Source organism: Myotis yumanensis, unplaced genomic scaffold (genome assembly GCF_028538775.1).
Source record: "Myotis yumanensis isolate MYYU_CA2020_CCGP unplaced genomic scaffold, mMyoYum1.0.hap1 SCAF_16, whole genome shotgun sequence".
NCBI classification, from domain to species: domain Eukaryota; kingdom Metazoa; phylum Chordata; class Mammalia; order Chiroptera; family Vespertilionidae; genus Myotis; species Myotis yumanensis.
In genome coordinates, this window is record NW_027223767.1 from 51,812,605 (window position 1) to 51,826,118 (window position 13,514).

Below are 13,514 nucleotides of genomic sequence, written 5' to 3' on the forward strand. Positions count from 1 at the left end.
TGTCACCGACAGAAAACACAACCTGAACTGTTTCTGCAGTCGGTGACACGAAATGGATGGCATTTAATGCTCCGTGACAGAGCTCTGCGAGAGTGTGTGTGTGTGTGTGTGTGTGAGTGTGTGTGTGTGTGTGTGTGTGAGTGTGTGTGAGTGAGTGTGTGAGTGTGAGAGTGTGAACAGAAAGGCCTGTGCTCAGTGAATGAAGGGGCCCCTTCCTCCGCTCCTATCATTTGCCAATTTAAGGAAATCCTGCCTGGGGTGTTTGCCTGGCTCCAGGGTGTCTGCCCGGCTCGGGGGTGTCTGCCCGATTCGGGGGTGTCTGCCCGGCTCGGGGGTGTCTGCCCGATTCGGGGGTGTCTGCCCGGCTCGGGGGTGTCTGCCCGATTCGGGGGTGTCTGCCCAGCTCGGGGGTGTCTGCCCGGCTTGGGGGTGTCTGCCCGGCTCTGAACATGAGACACACCACACGCAGGGACACGCTCTCTGTGATAATACTGTTTATTGTCCATTGGCCGAGCGCTCACTCAGGAATGATACAAAGCATCGGAGACATGCGCGGGCTGCCCGTCCACTCGCCACGGCTCTCGTGTGTTCCCAGCACAGGAAGGTCCTATCCCAGCAAACACACATTGCCCCCCAAAAGTTTTTTAAAAAAAACACACAAAGAAATCCAACAAAATCCACAAAGCTTTAAATTATGGCAGCAAGTCCGATATTATCATCAAGCAAAGGCTGGAGGAGAACTACCACGTAAACGTTATTTAAATAGTGTGAGTCGCTGCGTGAAGACGCGGAGGGAGGAGTATAACAAACGAACAACGCCGAGCGGGAGCCTCTGACCCCGTACACGCTGCGAAGATTGATGTGAGGCTACCTGAGCCGCGTTGTTGGTCGGCTGCCCCCCGGCCTTCCTTTCGTTTTTTTTGGTGTTTTCCTGCTGGGCACGGCTCACAGGCCAACGTGCATGGATTAAACAGGAAGGCCACCCTTTCGATCCTTTTCTTGGTAATAATTTGAACCAGAGAGAAGACGGGAGGCGGAAATAGCAACGATACTCAAAGAAGGCAGGCTGCGCGCCGAGGGAGCCACCGCCCTGCGAGGGCCACGCCCCGCTCACACTGGGCCAAATGCTTCCAATGCTTCCGAGATGCAGAGACTTGAAAAAAAAAAAAGTGCCCGCCTACCACCTACCGAGGGTCATAGACACACAGCACAGGAATGGTCACGGCCGATGTCAGAGACAAACCCAACACGGAGTCAGCAGGAACGGGAGTCAGGGTTACACATGGGGACACCGGGCGGGAAGCAAACGGGCGGGCGTTCTGGTCTACACTGCGATCACAGGGACGGGTCCACCCCGACATCTCACAGACGTCCCCCCTGCACGGCACCAACGCCCTGGGCGGGGCCGATGCCTGGACCTCCTAATCTGTGCCCAAAAGGGAAGTCATCCAAGTCTATGCCGACCAGGCCCCAGGCAGCCACGAGGCCGCGTGCCGCTGGGGAGACGGGGTCTGACAGGGGCACAGGGGCACCGCCGAGCAGAGCGGGCTCGGAAGACGGTGACGGCTCGCGGGCCAGCGGACCTGCCTCGTGGTGCGCGCGTGCGTGCCCCTGTGCTTCTGTGGGTGTATGTTTGCCTCACGTGCACGATAAACTCAGAAGAGGCTGTCTTTACAAAACAAGCAGGAGCAGAAGGATTCTCTTCATTCTGCTGAGCAGGGCCTGCCCGTGGCCACCCCCATGTGCCGGCATCGGAAAGCCATTCTCAGGGAGCACACAGGTCCCCCGGCTCCCTCTGAATGAGGTTCCTGAATGGAGGCATCTTGGGAATATAAGGACCATCAGCAGAGGGGGGTGCGCTGCACCTTGGTTCGCCTGCGATCTAAGAACTCATCTTAAGAAAAACGAGAGCCTCGCAAAGCCGCAACAGGCCCCGGGGGCCCAGAAAGACAGGAGTTTCCCGAAGCCGCCTGCGCCTCCCTAGGGACTTCATCAGACACTTAGCTGGCTTCCCCCGCAGAAATCCAGGCACAGCAGCGGCACTGTCAGTCTCGGGGGAGGGGGGGGGGGGGGCATACTAAACCTCCACAGGTGGGGGGCCCAGCGGGACCCAGCTTTCCGTCCCCAGGGAGTGACACAGACAGCACAGCTAGCTCTGGCCACTGGCCCCACGCAACGCCCCTCAAAGCCAATCTGTGCAACTCCCCCTAGACACGGATGCCAGGAGGAGGAGGAGGAGGCTGGAGGGACCTCAGAAGCTCAAGAATAAGCCAAGGGCAGCCAAGTGTCCCCTGACCTCTGTCCTCAGGGCAGAGCGTCTCACGCCCCCTAAGGGCTGGAGGAGGAGTGCAGGGAAGATGCCATGACCCACCTGTCACTCTCACATCGCCCCGGCCCGGGGAGGCCCCCTGGAATCTGTGGGTGCAGAAGAGTAATCAGGGCTCCTTCCAGACCAAGCTGCTCCCCACACAGGAGCCGCTGGTGTGGGAGCCCGAGGTCAGCTCGGGGAGCCTGGGGGCGGGGGGACTTGCAAGGGGTGGGGATGACACCCTAGGGCCAGAGGTGTGGAAGCTGCAAGAAACGAGGGACATGCCCCTGTCAGGAGGGAGGGACCTGGTAGACCTGCTACACGGTCTTGCTACGACCCTCAAGTTTCTGCAAAATGCACATATCCAGGCTCTGCCCTGACCAGGCCAGGGGGAGGGGGACCCCTAGGTGCTGCCCGCTCAGCGTCTGTGACAGCCCAGGCTGGGCCTGGGAGGGAAGCCGGGTCCCACCCCTGCCCGCACAGAGCCCAGGCTGGGGGCGCAGGGTGGGACCCGCCTCTCCCTCCGGGACCACAGCTGTACGTAAGGGGCTACACGGGGGAGAATGACACTATTTAGACCCACTTGGATGACGGTTTTATTCATGCTATTTCCAGGAAGGGATGTCGGAGCTGGACCAGTCTACGCTCTTGGAGGCTTCCCATTGGCCGAGGGGCCGCGGCCTCTAGGGGTCCTGGATGTCGAGAAACTCCTGCTTGGGGGGCGCCGCCCCGCGGTACCAGGCGCAGGAGCCGTCGTTCCTCTTGATGCAGGCGAAGAACTTGGCCTGGTGCCCGTTGATGCTCTTCTCGGTGACCCAGTCCATCCACAGGCACTCGTCCACGGAGGAGATGTAGCAGGGGATCATGGGGCAGCGCGTGATCTGGGGGGGCAGGGAGGAGGACTCAGTCGGGACCCGGGCCGCGGGGCGGCTCCAGGACCCAGCAAGGCGCCTGGCGAAGGCGGCCGAGGGCAGTTTGTTGAATGAGTGACCGGGGGAGGGCAGCAGGGGGCTGGGGCTGGAGGGGAGGCAGCTGTCAGCAGCCTTTCCTGAGTGCCAGGCGATCCCCACAGCGGCAGGCGGCTGCCCAGGGGGAGATGAAGCCGGTGAGGCGTGCACCCCCCCTGCAGCCCCAGCCACTGCAGGCCGCCTCCACGTTGGGCCGGCTGGTCTACCTTCTCTGAGCCCAGCAAAGCAGCTCTACCTCAGCCCCGCCCCCTGGGAGTAGGTGAGTAATGGCAACAACAAAGGGCCGGCAGGCGTGGCCCAGTGGTTGAGCGCTGACCTATGAACCAGGAGGTCACGGTTTGATTCCCCGTCAGGGCACATGCCTGGGTTGTGGCCTCAATACCCAGTACGGGGCGTGCAGGAGGCAGCCAATCAATGAATCTCTCTCATCACTGATGTTTCTCTCTTCCTCTCCCTCTCCCTTCCTCTCTGAGATCAATAAAAATATATTAAAAACAAAGGGGCGGTACCCCGCTCTCAAGCACAGGGGCTCCGAGGGGATCAGCACACAGCACGGGGGCTGAGGAAGCCGAGTCCAGAGGGTGAAACCTTCACGTGGAGGCACGTGGCTTTGGCTTTGTGTTGGGCTCAGAGTGCGCTCAGCACACGTGGACTGTGGGTCGGAACCCTCGCTCCAAAGGAGCTAAGGGCTGGGCAGGAGGCCAGCTACCAGGACGAGGATGGGCAGGAGGGCTACACGCAGCGCCAGCCCCACGGCCACTCCCAGCAGCCTCCGCGGGACGGGCTGGTGCTGGGCCCAGCCCCCCGGACTGAGGCTCACTCACTGGGGTGAGCCTGGTGCCAGGGGGCTTCCTGCGATGGGCTGCGGGGCGGGAGGCCTGACGATGGCTCACCATCTGCGACTGCAAGAGCATCAGTGACGCGCTCTGGCTGGTGTTGCTCAGTGGGTAGAGCGTCGGCCTACAGACTGAAGGGTCCCGGGTTTGATTCCAGTCAGGGGCACATGCCTGGGCTGCTTGCTCGATCCCCAGTAGGGGGCGTGCAGGAGGCAGCTGATCAATGATTCTCTCTCATCATCGATGTTTCTCTCTCTCCCTCTCCCTTCCTCTCTGAAACCAATAAAATCTATTTTTAAAAAATTTAAAAAGAGTCTTAGTGACGCTCTCGCTGTACAGCACAACCTCTGGCCACTTTGTAAGAAGGGGGGCTGGGGTGTCTGGTGCGAAGGACACACAGACCCCACGTTCACAAGGGCCCACGCGTGGAAATGGCTGCAACTCTGGCAAAACTGCAACCCCTGGAGCCTGTCACAGAGCAAGTATTGACACTTTTCTTTGTAGAAAATACTCATGGGACCATATTCTCCCCACAAAACTCCTCCTCCCAGGAGCTACGGTCACATGGCCAGGTTCCCACCGACAGCCTCACCCGTGGGGAGGCCACACCTCCCAGAGTCCTGCGCTAAGTCAGGGCCCTATGCATAGAGAGGCCCGGGAAAGCCAGGGGTGAAACCCTGGCATCCACCTGGAGGCGGTGGCAGTGATGAGGTGAAGCCCGGAGGAGGCGGCGGCTTACCTTGCACTCACAGCCCATCTGGTACCTGTGGTTCAGGCTCTTCTTCTGGGTGGTGCTCAGGGTGTCCCAGGGCACAATGAAGTCACAGAGGGTGATGTGCATCTTGCCGCTCCCATCGGCCTTTCCTGGGGAGAGAAGGGGCCACCGAGCTCAGCGCAGGGCACGCTGCCTGCTTCCTCCGCCCACGCCTGCATCCGGGGCGGCCCGGGCATGGGGGAGTGTCATTCTAACAGCACCACGTGTTAAGGGCAGACTTGTGCCCTAGCCAGTTTGGTTCAGAGTATAAAGAATTGGGCTTCAGACTTAAGGGTTCCGGGTTCGATTCCGGTCCAGGGCACGTACCTCAGGTGCAGGCTCCTCCCTGGCCCGGGCCCTGGTCAGGGCTGGTGCAGGAGGCAACCAATTGATGTGTTTCTCTCACATCGATATTTCTGTCTTTCCCTCTTCCACTCCCTCCAAAAATCAATGGGAAAAATATCCTCGGGTGAGGATTTAAAAAAAAAAAAAAAAAGCAGCAGCAGCAGCAGCAGCAGGGTGACTACTCCAGCACTTATTCTGAATCCTAATAACTAACAAGAGAAGGGTTCAGGCAGCCTTCGACACTTCAAAAAAAGAGGTATTTTTTCCGCCTGCACCCCCTCTCTGTGAGCTCAGTGCTTCAAGGAAGGGTCAGCACCGGCCGAGGGCACGTGCCTCAGCCCCATCCCTGGATTCTGTGGCCTTCACCCCGCACGCACTGGTGCACGCAGCGCCTCCCGCCCCGCCGCCCGCTCCTCCGTCACCGGCAGGCTGAGCTCTCCCTCCGGCTCGCCCCCCGTGCCCGGGCATGGCTCCTGCATCCTCGCTTGGCGTCGATGTCCCCTGTCCCTGTTCCTTGCCTTTCTTTTGCATCTTGCTCCCTCACCAGGTCATCAGCATATGCCGAAAGGCTGGGTCTTACACCTCTTAGTGTAGCCGCAGCGCCCTGCACGCAGCAACTGCTCAATAGGAGTCCCCTGGGGAAGCCGTGGGGGTCCCAGCAATCTGCCGCTTACCTGCTTTTGTGGCGGCTTTCCCCTTCGACCTTTCCACCACTAACTCAAGCCTTCGCGGCAGCGGGCAAAGGCCGGCGAGGGTACGAAACGCCAATGGAATCTTTTCAACAGCCCTCGTGGCTGGGCCAGCGGGCGCTTCGGAGGTCGTGGGTACATGGGGCAGCATCTCAGGACGTTAAAAGGAGACCCCTTTCGGAATAGATAATCCAGATCTGATTGGAACCGGCTGGTGTGGCCCAGTGGTTGCGCATCGGCCTATGACCCAGGAGGTCACAGTTGGATTCCTGGTCAGGGCACAGGCCCGGGTTGTGGGCTCCATCCCCAGTGTGGGGCGTGCAGGAGGCAACCGATCCATGATTCTCTCTCATCATTGATGTTTCTATCTCTCCCTCTCCCTTCCTCTCTGAAGTCAATAAAAATATATTTTAAAAAAATAAAAAAGACTCGCGTGGGCATGCCTGGCTCGAGCATCTGCTACAACAGTCTACGTGTGTCTGCCTCGGAGGAAAGCAGTCTTTCTTGGATACAGAAAAACAGGAATTAATTAAAATTTGTCGCTGAGGGTTGCATGTTTATTTTTCCTTGTGGGGCTCGAGAGGACTGTGGGAGGAAATTCCGGGGCAGAGTCTGAGAACCCCCAAACATGCGTGTCCAACTCGACACGTGAAGGTGAGTCACCGCCCCAAAGGGGGCGGGCTGCCCGGGCCATGCGGTCACTCCCAGGGCGGCAGCCAGTGCCAGCGGAGTGGCTCGCTGCGCCCATCCGGACTCCAGGAGAGAAAGATCTAGAATCCGTGGTTTCACCCGGAGCTGCCGCTGAGCCCGGGGAGGAGGTCGGGTTGCAAAAGGGCACACAGGTTCCTAGAACAGGGAGGGGTGGGGCCTGCAGAAGCCAGACCAAGGTCCCCACACCCCTGGGAGCCAAGGGGAAGGAGCCCAGCCCTGCCTCCTTCACAAGTGCCTGGCAGCCCTGCAGTTTGGACAGACAGCCCCTAGAGGGCGGTGTGTCCCTCGCGGGCTCTCATTCTATTTTTATTTTTGTTAATCCTCACCCAAGGATATTTTCCCATTATTTTTTTTAATGTTTTTATTGATGTTTCAGAGAGAGAGGAAGGGAGAAGGAGAGCGAGAAACATCGATGAGCTGCCTCCTGGGGATGGAGCCTGCAACCCGGGCATGTGCCCTGACCAGGAATTGAACTGGGGACGTCTCGTGCAGGGGACTGTGTTCAACCAACTGAGCCACTCTGGCCAGGGCTCCATCCGTTTCTAGAGACAGTGGAAGGCAGGGGGAGTGACAGAGAGGAACATCCACGTGAGAGGGTCACGCCGACGTTGCCTCCTGCCCACGCCCCGACCAGGGCCGGAGATCGAGCCCGCACCGAGGTCCGTGCCCCCCACTTCCTCCTGTGGGTCCTTAGGTGCAGCACAAAGAGAGGACACCGCAAACCAGCAGCTGCTGGTTTGCTACGGCAAGTTCCCTGCTCATGGGGGATTCTGTCTCCTTTCTCTTCTCTCCAGATCGCATTTTTCTGATCATAAAAATAATCGCTGTCATAATTTGCTAAATGGAGCCCATCCAGGGAAGTAGGAAAAGGAGACATAAGCGATGATGAGGCTGCCTCCCGCTGTTCCGGGCACAGGGGGCCGCTGGGGACGCGCGCACCTGTGCCGGGTGCGCTAGCAGCGTCGCCGCCTCCCTGCCTCTGGGGCAGCAGTCGGGTCTCCGATCTCTGCATCCTGATTCCGTCCCCACCCCCTCTCTCCGTTGGATGGCACTTTCCCTATAAAAATCGCAGGCGCGGGAAGGGAAGCCGGTGGGGCTGCCTTGGAGAGCCGTCTGGCGGTTCCTCGAATGATGAAACAGTCACCATATGTCTCGCGATTCCACTCCTGGTACCCACCCCAGAGCAATGAAAACACACGTCCACGCAAAAGCGCGTGCGCGGCTGTTCTAGCAGCACTTCCACAATAACCCCGAGGTGGGAGCCACCCCCGTGCCCATGGAATGATGAATGGGGAGGCGGGTGGGGTGTATCCATTCAGTGGAGCATGACTGGGCCACAGAAAGGCGTGGAGGGCTGACACCCGCTACAACCCGCGTGATGCTGAGAGACAGGAGCCAGACGCGAGGGACCACGGGGTACATGGTCCCATAACACAGAAGTCTGGAGCAGGGAAATCGCAAGTCAGAAGCGGCTCAGTGGTTGCTGAGAGCCGGGGGGGTGGGGGTGGAGAAGGGGGGTGGGGAGGTAAGAGCTGGGGTACACTTCTGGACTAGGGTGACGGCTGCACAGCCCTGTCAACACCAAAGCCACTGAGTCACACTCTGTCTGTGGGTGCACTGAACGGAGTGTGAATCATATCGCAACGAAACTGCCAGCAGAGAACGGATGCTCTTAAAGCAGCGAGAGGCTCAGAAGGGCCCAAAAGCGGGGGGAACCTCCCATCGTCCCCGAGGGCAGGAGCCAAAGTCTTGATGTAGCAGCAAAGAAACCAGGGGCAGGGGCTGGGCATAGGCTGGCGGGAGGGAGGGGCCCCCGGACAGACCACAGGCCTGCTTCTCCTCCCCCGGGGACCTGCGCTTAGGAAGGGCGACTACGGTTAGTTACGTTCTGTGGCTTTTACCACAAGGCACCACGGAGATGCTGGTGCACCATCACATCAACAGATTAAAACGAGGTTCCCTCTCCCTCGGGCTCCCGTCCCTCAGCGCAGCCTGCGGCGCACGCACCTGCGATGAGATACTCCTTCTTGCCTCCGACGTCCAGCGAGACCCCGCAGATGGCGGAGGACGGGGCCGTGTAGATGAACTCGATGTCCCTGTCAGGTCCCTTGAACATCTGGGAAGACGATGGGGGGCCCGGGTCAGCGGAGTGGCCGCAGCTGCAAACTCCGCGAACCCGGGGGCAGGGCCACAGCGCGTCCCATCAGCTTCCCGGGTCCAGGGGCAGACTGCGCTCCTGCTCCTGCACCGCTGGCCTGCGGCAGGGCCCAGCGCACCTCCAGACGGGCGGGGAGCTGGGGTGGATGCACTTCCGCGTGGTCTCCGGTCTCTGGCCTCACTCTGGCCGCCCCCCTCCCCTTCCCCCCTTCCCCCCCTCACCTTGATCTGCTTGATCTCGTACTGGATCCTCTTGATGGGGTTGCCGTAGATGTCATTGCCGGAGCCCACCTCCTTCTCGCTCACCACCTTGGCCCTGATCACTGCAAAGCACAGGACGCAGAGGTGAGCGGAGCCCCCGCACACGCACACGCACACGCACACGGGAAGGGGCAGCAGGGAGGCAACGAAGCCAGGACCCGCCGCACCCCGTCACCCGACAGCTCGGGGATCCGGGCGCCCGCAGCCGCTGGGCAGAGCTCTCCCTCTTTTCATTTCCAGGAGTGTCAGCCGGTGCCACCCACCGTCCTAATGGCTTTCAAAGCTTCCCCCAGCGACATGCGGCCGTGCAGGTCACTCGGGGTCAGTGTCGCGTTCAGGCAGATGGGAGGGAAAGAGGGAACAAGGAGCAGAGCACTGGGGCTCCACGGAGCGTGCCGCCCCCGCCCCCGGCCGAGGCGGACTCAGACCTCAGGACCTGCTGGCCAGGCCAGCTTTTCCCAGAACAGGGGGGCCAGGACCCCCGAGGGCTCTCTACATCTCCGCCTGGTGCCAGAGCCCCGCCCAGGCCCAAACCCCATTCTTATTTCTTCTGTTGGAGCTGAGCCATGACGGACCCAGCCCAGGCCACAGCTAGGAAACGCCGCCCGGGGCACCAGGACCGAGGGCTTGTTCCTGGATAGCAGGCCATCGGCCCAGCGGCTCCTCCCACCCCAGCACCCAGTGTCTTTTTAGTCACATCCCTTCCAGCTCACGCATCCACCTCGGCTGCCTGCTGCCCACTGCCCACTGCCCGCATCTAAAACAGGAAATGCTTTGCAATCCGGTGCCAGCGGCTACTTGCGCTGCCCGGGGGCGGGTGGGGGGGGAGCTGGGACGGATCCATTTCCAAAGCTTTGCGTGTGCTCTGCCCACCCCAAGTGCTGACCCCAGAGGTCGAACCCTGGCACCTTCAGGACAGGGGTGCCCGCCCTCCGTGTCTGGAGGTGTTTGCCGGTGCTTCGGGGGTGGTTTCCCTAGAACTAGCCGCCTCTGCCGCTCCCTTTACTTATTTTTATTGATTTCAGAGAAGCGGAGAGAGGGGGAGGGAGAGAGAAACATCAATGAGGAGTCCAGCCAGTGTGGCTCAGGGGTTGAGCGTCAACCTATGAACCAGGAGGTCACGGTTCAATTCCCGGTCAGGGCACAGGCCCGGGTTGCAGGCTCTATCCTGTTGGGGTGTGCAGGAGGCAGCCGGTTAATGATTCTCTCTCATCATTGATGCTTCTATCTCCTTCTTCCTTCCTCTCTGAAACCAATAAAAATATATTTTAAAAAAATGTAAACCCCAGGCCTGGACTCGTGTTTATTGAACACCTACTATGTGCTGGGCCTGGTACTGGCCCCGCAGTGGGCTGCTCTGCCCCACTGGCCTCCCAGCTACAGGAACCAGAGGGAGCAGGAGGAGGGAGAGTCTTTGTCAAGATTCATGTTCTGCTTTGCTCCCCAAAAAGACGGCCTCTCCCCGGGCTGCTCAGATTTTGCCTTTTCTTTCTTCTTTCCCGTCTGCTGTCCACCCAACATCTGGGCTTGGGATCCAGGGTGACACACTGGCTGATGAATTCACCGCCAGATGTCGGCTACTGGAATGCACAGCCTCCACTTAATTCAAAGCACACGCAACCGCAAAGCCCCGCCCCCACCCTGGGCCGCGGACACCGCATGATGTCACTTCCTCCTGCGAGGAGCCTGCAAAAACAACCCCGCGGCCGCCAGCCTTGGGGTGGAAAAGAACGGCGGGCGGAAAGTGAAGCTCACGGACGGCGATCCAGGGAGCACAGGCTCCGCTTGGACCGCAACCACCCCGGGGCAAGACCCACGCAGGCCAGGCTGTCCCGCCGCCACCCCGAGGGGCAGGGGACAGCGAGGGCTCCCCAGGCCCAGATTCATGTCCTCTCCCGCCCCTCCCAGCACCTCTGAGCCCTGCTGCATCCCCAACAAGCCGGGTGCACGCTCTCTGGGGGGCCCGGACCCAGAGAACTGCCTCTGAGAAGTTCACGGAGGTCACGCGTGTCCACTGAGCTCTATTATCTTGCCACAGGCCCAGCTGCTGGGAGGATCCCGTGTGCCTCCCGTGTGCGTCTGTCCTGTAGGGCCTCGCGGATGGGGCTGCTCTGCCGGCCCGGCTCCCAACCCCGAGGACAGGGAAACCTACGGGCGTTAACACGTGACTTGCAGCGGCCGTGGCCTGGGCCAGGCCCTCAGCGCTCCGAATGCCAGCCCCCCGGGCGCGGAGGCAGAGCCCTGGCCGAGGGAAAGTCACGGGTCTGCCCAGACGCGGCGAGAATCCCAGGATTCGGAAAAACATCCGTCCCCTGCGAGCTCAGAACCCGGGCCCTGACTCGGACGGACAGGGGTGGCTCAGGGCTGCAGAGGGCACGTCCAGGCCCCACCCACCCCCGGCCTCCAGGGGGACGGGGTGCCCTTGGGTTTTGCTCTCGGCCTCTGGGAAATGCCCAGCCATCCCCCCCATGAGGGGCCCTCGCTCCCGGTGCCACTGGCTGTGGGAGGGGGCCTGGGGGACTGGCCAGCACATTTGCCGAAGACCCTACTGGCCGCAATCGAGAGAGGGAGGGTGGGAGGACGGGCCGTCCTGCTGCAGCGACCGGAGTGACCGCTGGCCAGTGCGCTGGGGCCTTGGTTTGAGAGCGGGAGCCGCTGTGTGTGGTCACGGCCGGTGCCCTCGGAGGATGGACATTTCCTGGGGGCAGATGGTGTAACGCCCTGTCCCCGTCCGTCACTTGGTCCATTTCTGTGTTTCCGGGTAGAATTACATGCCAATCACTTCAGAGGCATTTAGAAACGATTTTCTCCCGGACGCTCGGAACCCAGCCCCCGTGCCCTCCAGGCCGGGCGGAGGGTCCGGGCTCCCCGCGATGGCCCCGCTCTGCTGGGGTCCTGGGGGGGCGGGAGGGTTCCATGCTTCTGCCTACGCTCCCCAGAGAAGGGCGCCGAGTTTAGACATCTCCACCCTCCAACCACAGCGCGCCATCCCCCCAGGTGCCTGCAACCAGCTCCCATGCTGCCCCCTGGGAGGAGGGTCCCTGCCCCTCGATGACAGAGGACCCCTAACTGCTGGCCTGTAACTGCGTCACCTCCGGGGGCCCAGCAAAGACAGTGGGCACCTTCCCAGGGGGCCTGCGTCTGCTTCGAGAGCAAGTGGGCTGCCCTCAGGCCGGAGGGGCCGGGGATCTGGAAAGGGGACCCACTCGCGCACCCGGCTGAGGCCACGCCCCTGAGCGGCACGAGGACGGGGTGCGGCTGGGCAGCCCGGAGATGTCACAAGGAATGCATGACTTCAGTGCTGGCTCGGTGCCCAGAGTCCGAGGGAGGGTCCAGCCCCACCGGCCCCACCTGCCCCACTTCCCACCCAGCCTCCGCCACCCCAGGTGCCCTCAGTGGGTGCGGGGTGGGGGGGACGGGGGACTTCCCCGAGCGCTCGCAGCCTCCCCTGGCCTCCACGCCGGGCCCCTCTCGGTCAGTGGGGGAGCAGGCCTCCAAGTCCACTCCTTTTAGGGAAATGAAGGAAAAGGGGCTGTCACTTAGTAATTAAAAACAGCCTGTGCTGGGGGGAGCTGAGGGTTTCTCGGGTCCCTGCTGCGGCTGTGAGAGGCCGCACACCCCCCTCAGGGCCCTCAACCTCCCGTCCCCAGGAACCGACCACTGTCCCCAGCTCTGGGGCAGGGCCGTGCCTGTCCAGGGCGAGGGCAAGACTTGGCCGGTGGGACCCAGGTCAGGGTCAGGAATGCCTGGGACGGGAACTGCTCAGAGCAGAGGTGGGTGGGGTGGAGGGTGGGGGTGGGGCAGGGAGGGCGACGGGGTGCAGCCCCAGCCCCGGGACACGCTGCCCGTGAGCCTGGTACTTAGGGGCCTGCCAGGCCTGCCCCGTGCTGTCAGGATTCCAGCACACACGTGAGCCGCTGTCCTCTGGATGCCTGTCTCCATGGAGACCAGCTCTCCCATCTCTGTTTCCTGTCCATGTGCTCCCCAACCCCGACCTTGGAGCTGGAGGGAACGGTCCACACCCCGTGCCCGCCCCATCCCCCCAGGACCCCGGCACGACCCCAACCCTGACCCCAGCCCGGCACCCTCCGCCCTCCGCCCTGTGGGCCCAGCGGGCCCTCATGCCACAGGCCTTGGTCACATGCCCGCAGCCTCGGGCTCGGCCCTTCCCGCTCACGTGCTGCTGAATCATGTGAAAAAAATGCACCGGCCCTGGGAGGGTTTGCTGAGAACAGAGCGGCTTTGTGGGGGCTGCTGCTCCCCCTCTCTCCGCCCAGCCCAGCCCAGCCCAGCTCAGCCCTGCAAACCCCAAGCCTGCAGCCGGGGCAGGGGGAGCCGCAGCAGGGAGGGGCCTGGACAGGCGCTAAGGGACGGCTCTCCCCTCCCTTCCCCTCCCCACCCACAGGCTAGGAAGGGGCCCAGAGAGGCAGGGCGGATGCTTGGAGGGAAGGGGCAGCAGGCCACGGCCTGCCCCGCGCCTGGCGG

The 13,514-nt window shown here is 61.8% G+C and overlaps 1 protein-coding gene across 1 annotated transcript in view; it reads right to left on the minus strand.

Annotated features, from left to right (window-relative positions):
- Positions 1-479: 479 nt before the first annotated feature.
- Positions 480-13,514, minus strand: part of TIMP2 (TIMP metallopeptidase inhibitor 2) — a 32,382-nt gene continuing 19,347 nt past the window's right edge. The window contains exons 2-5 of the mRNA XM_070395093.1: positions 8,991-9,091; positions 8,619-8,727; positions 4,852-4,976; positions 480-3,189 (exon numbers count right to left, since the gene is read on the minus strand). Of these exons, the coding sequence (XP_070251194.1) occupies positions 2,992-3,189; positions 4,852-4,976; positions 8,619-8,727; positions 8,991-9,091 (533 nt within the window). The 3' untranslated portion in view covers positions 480-2,991. The remainder of the gene's footprint in view (positions 3,190-4,851; positions 4,977-8,618; positions 8,728-8,990; positions 9,092-13,514) is intronic.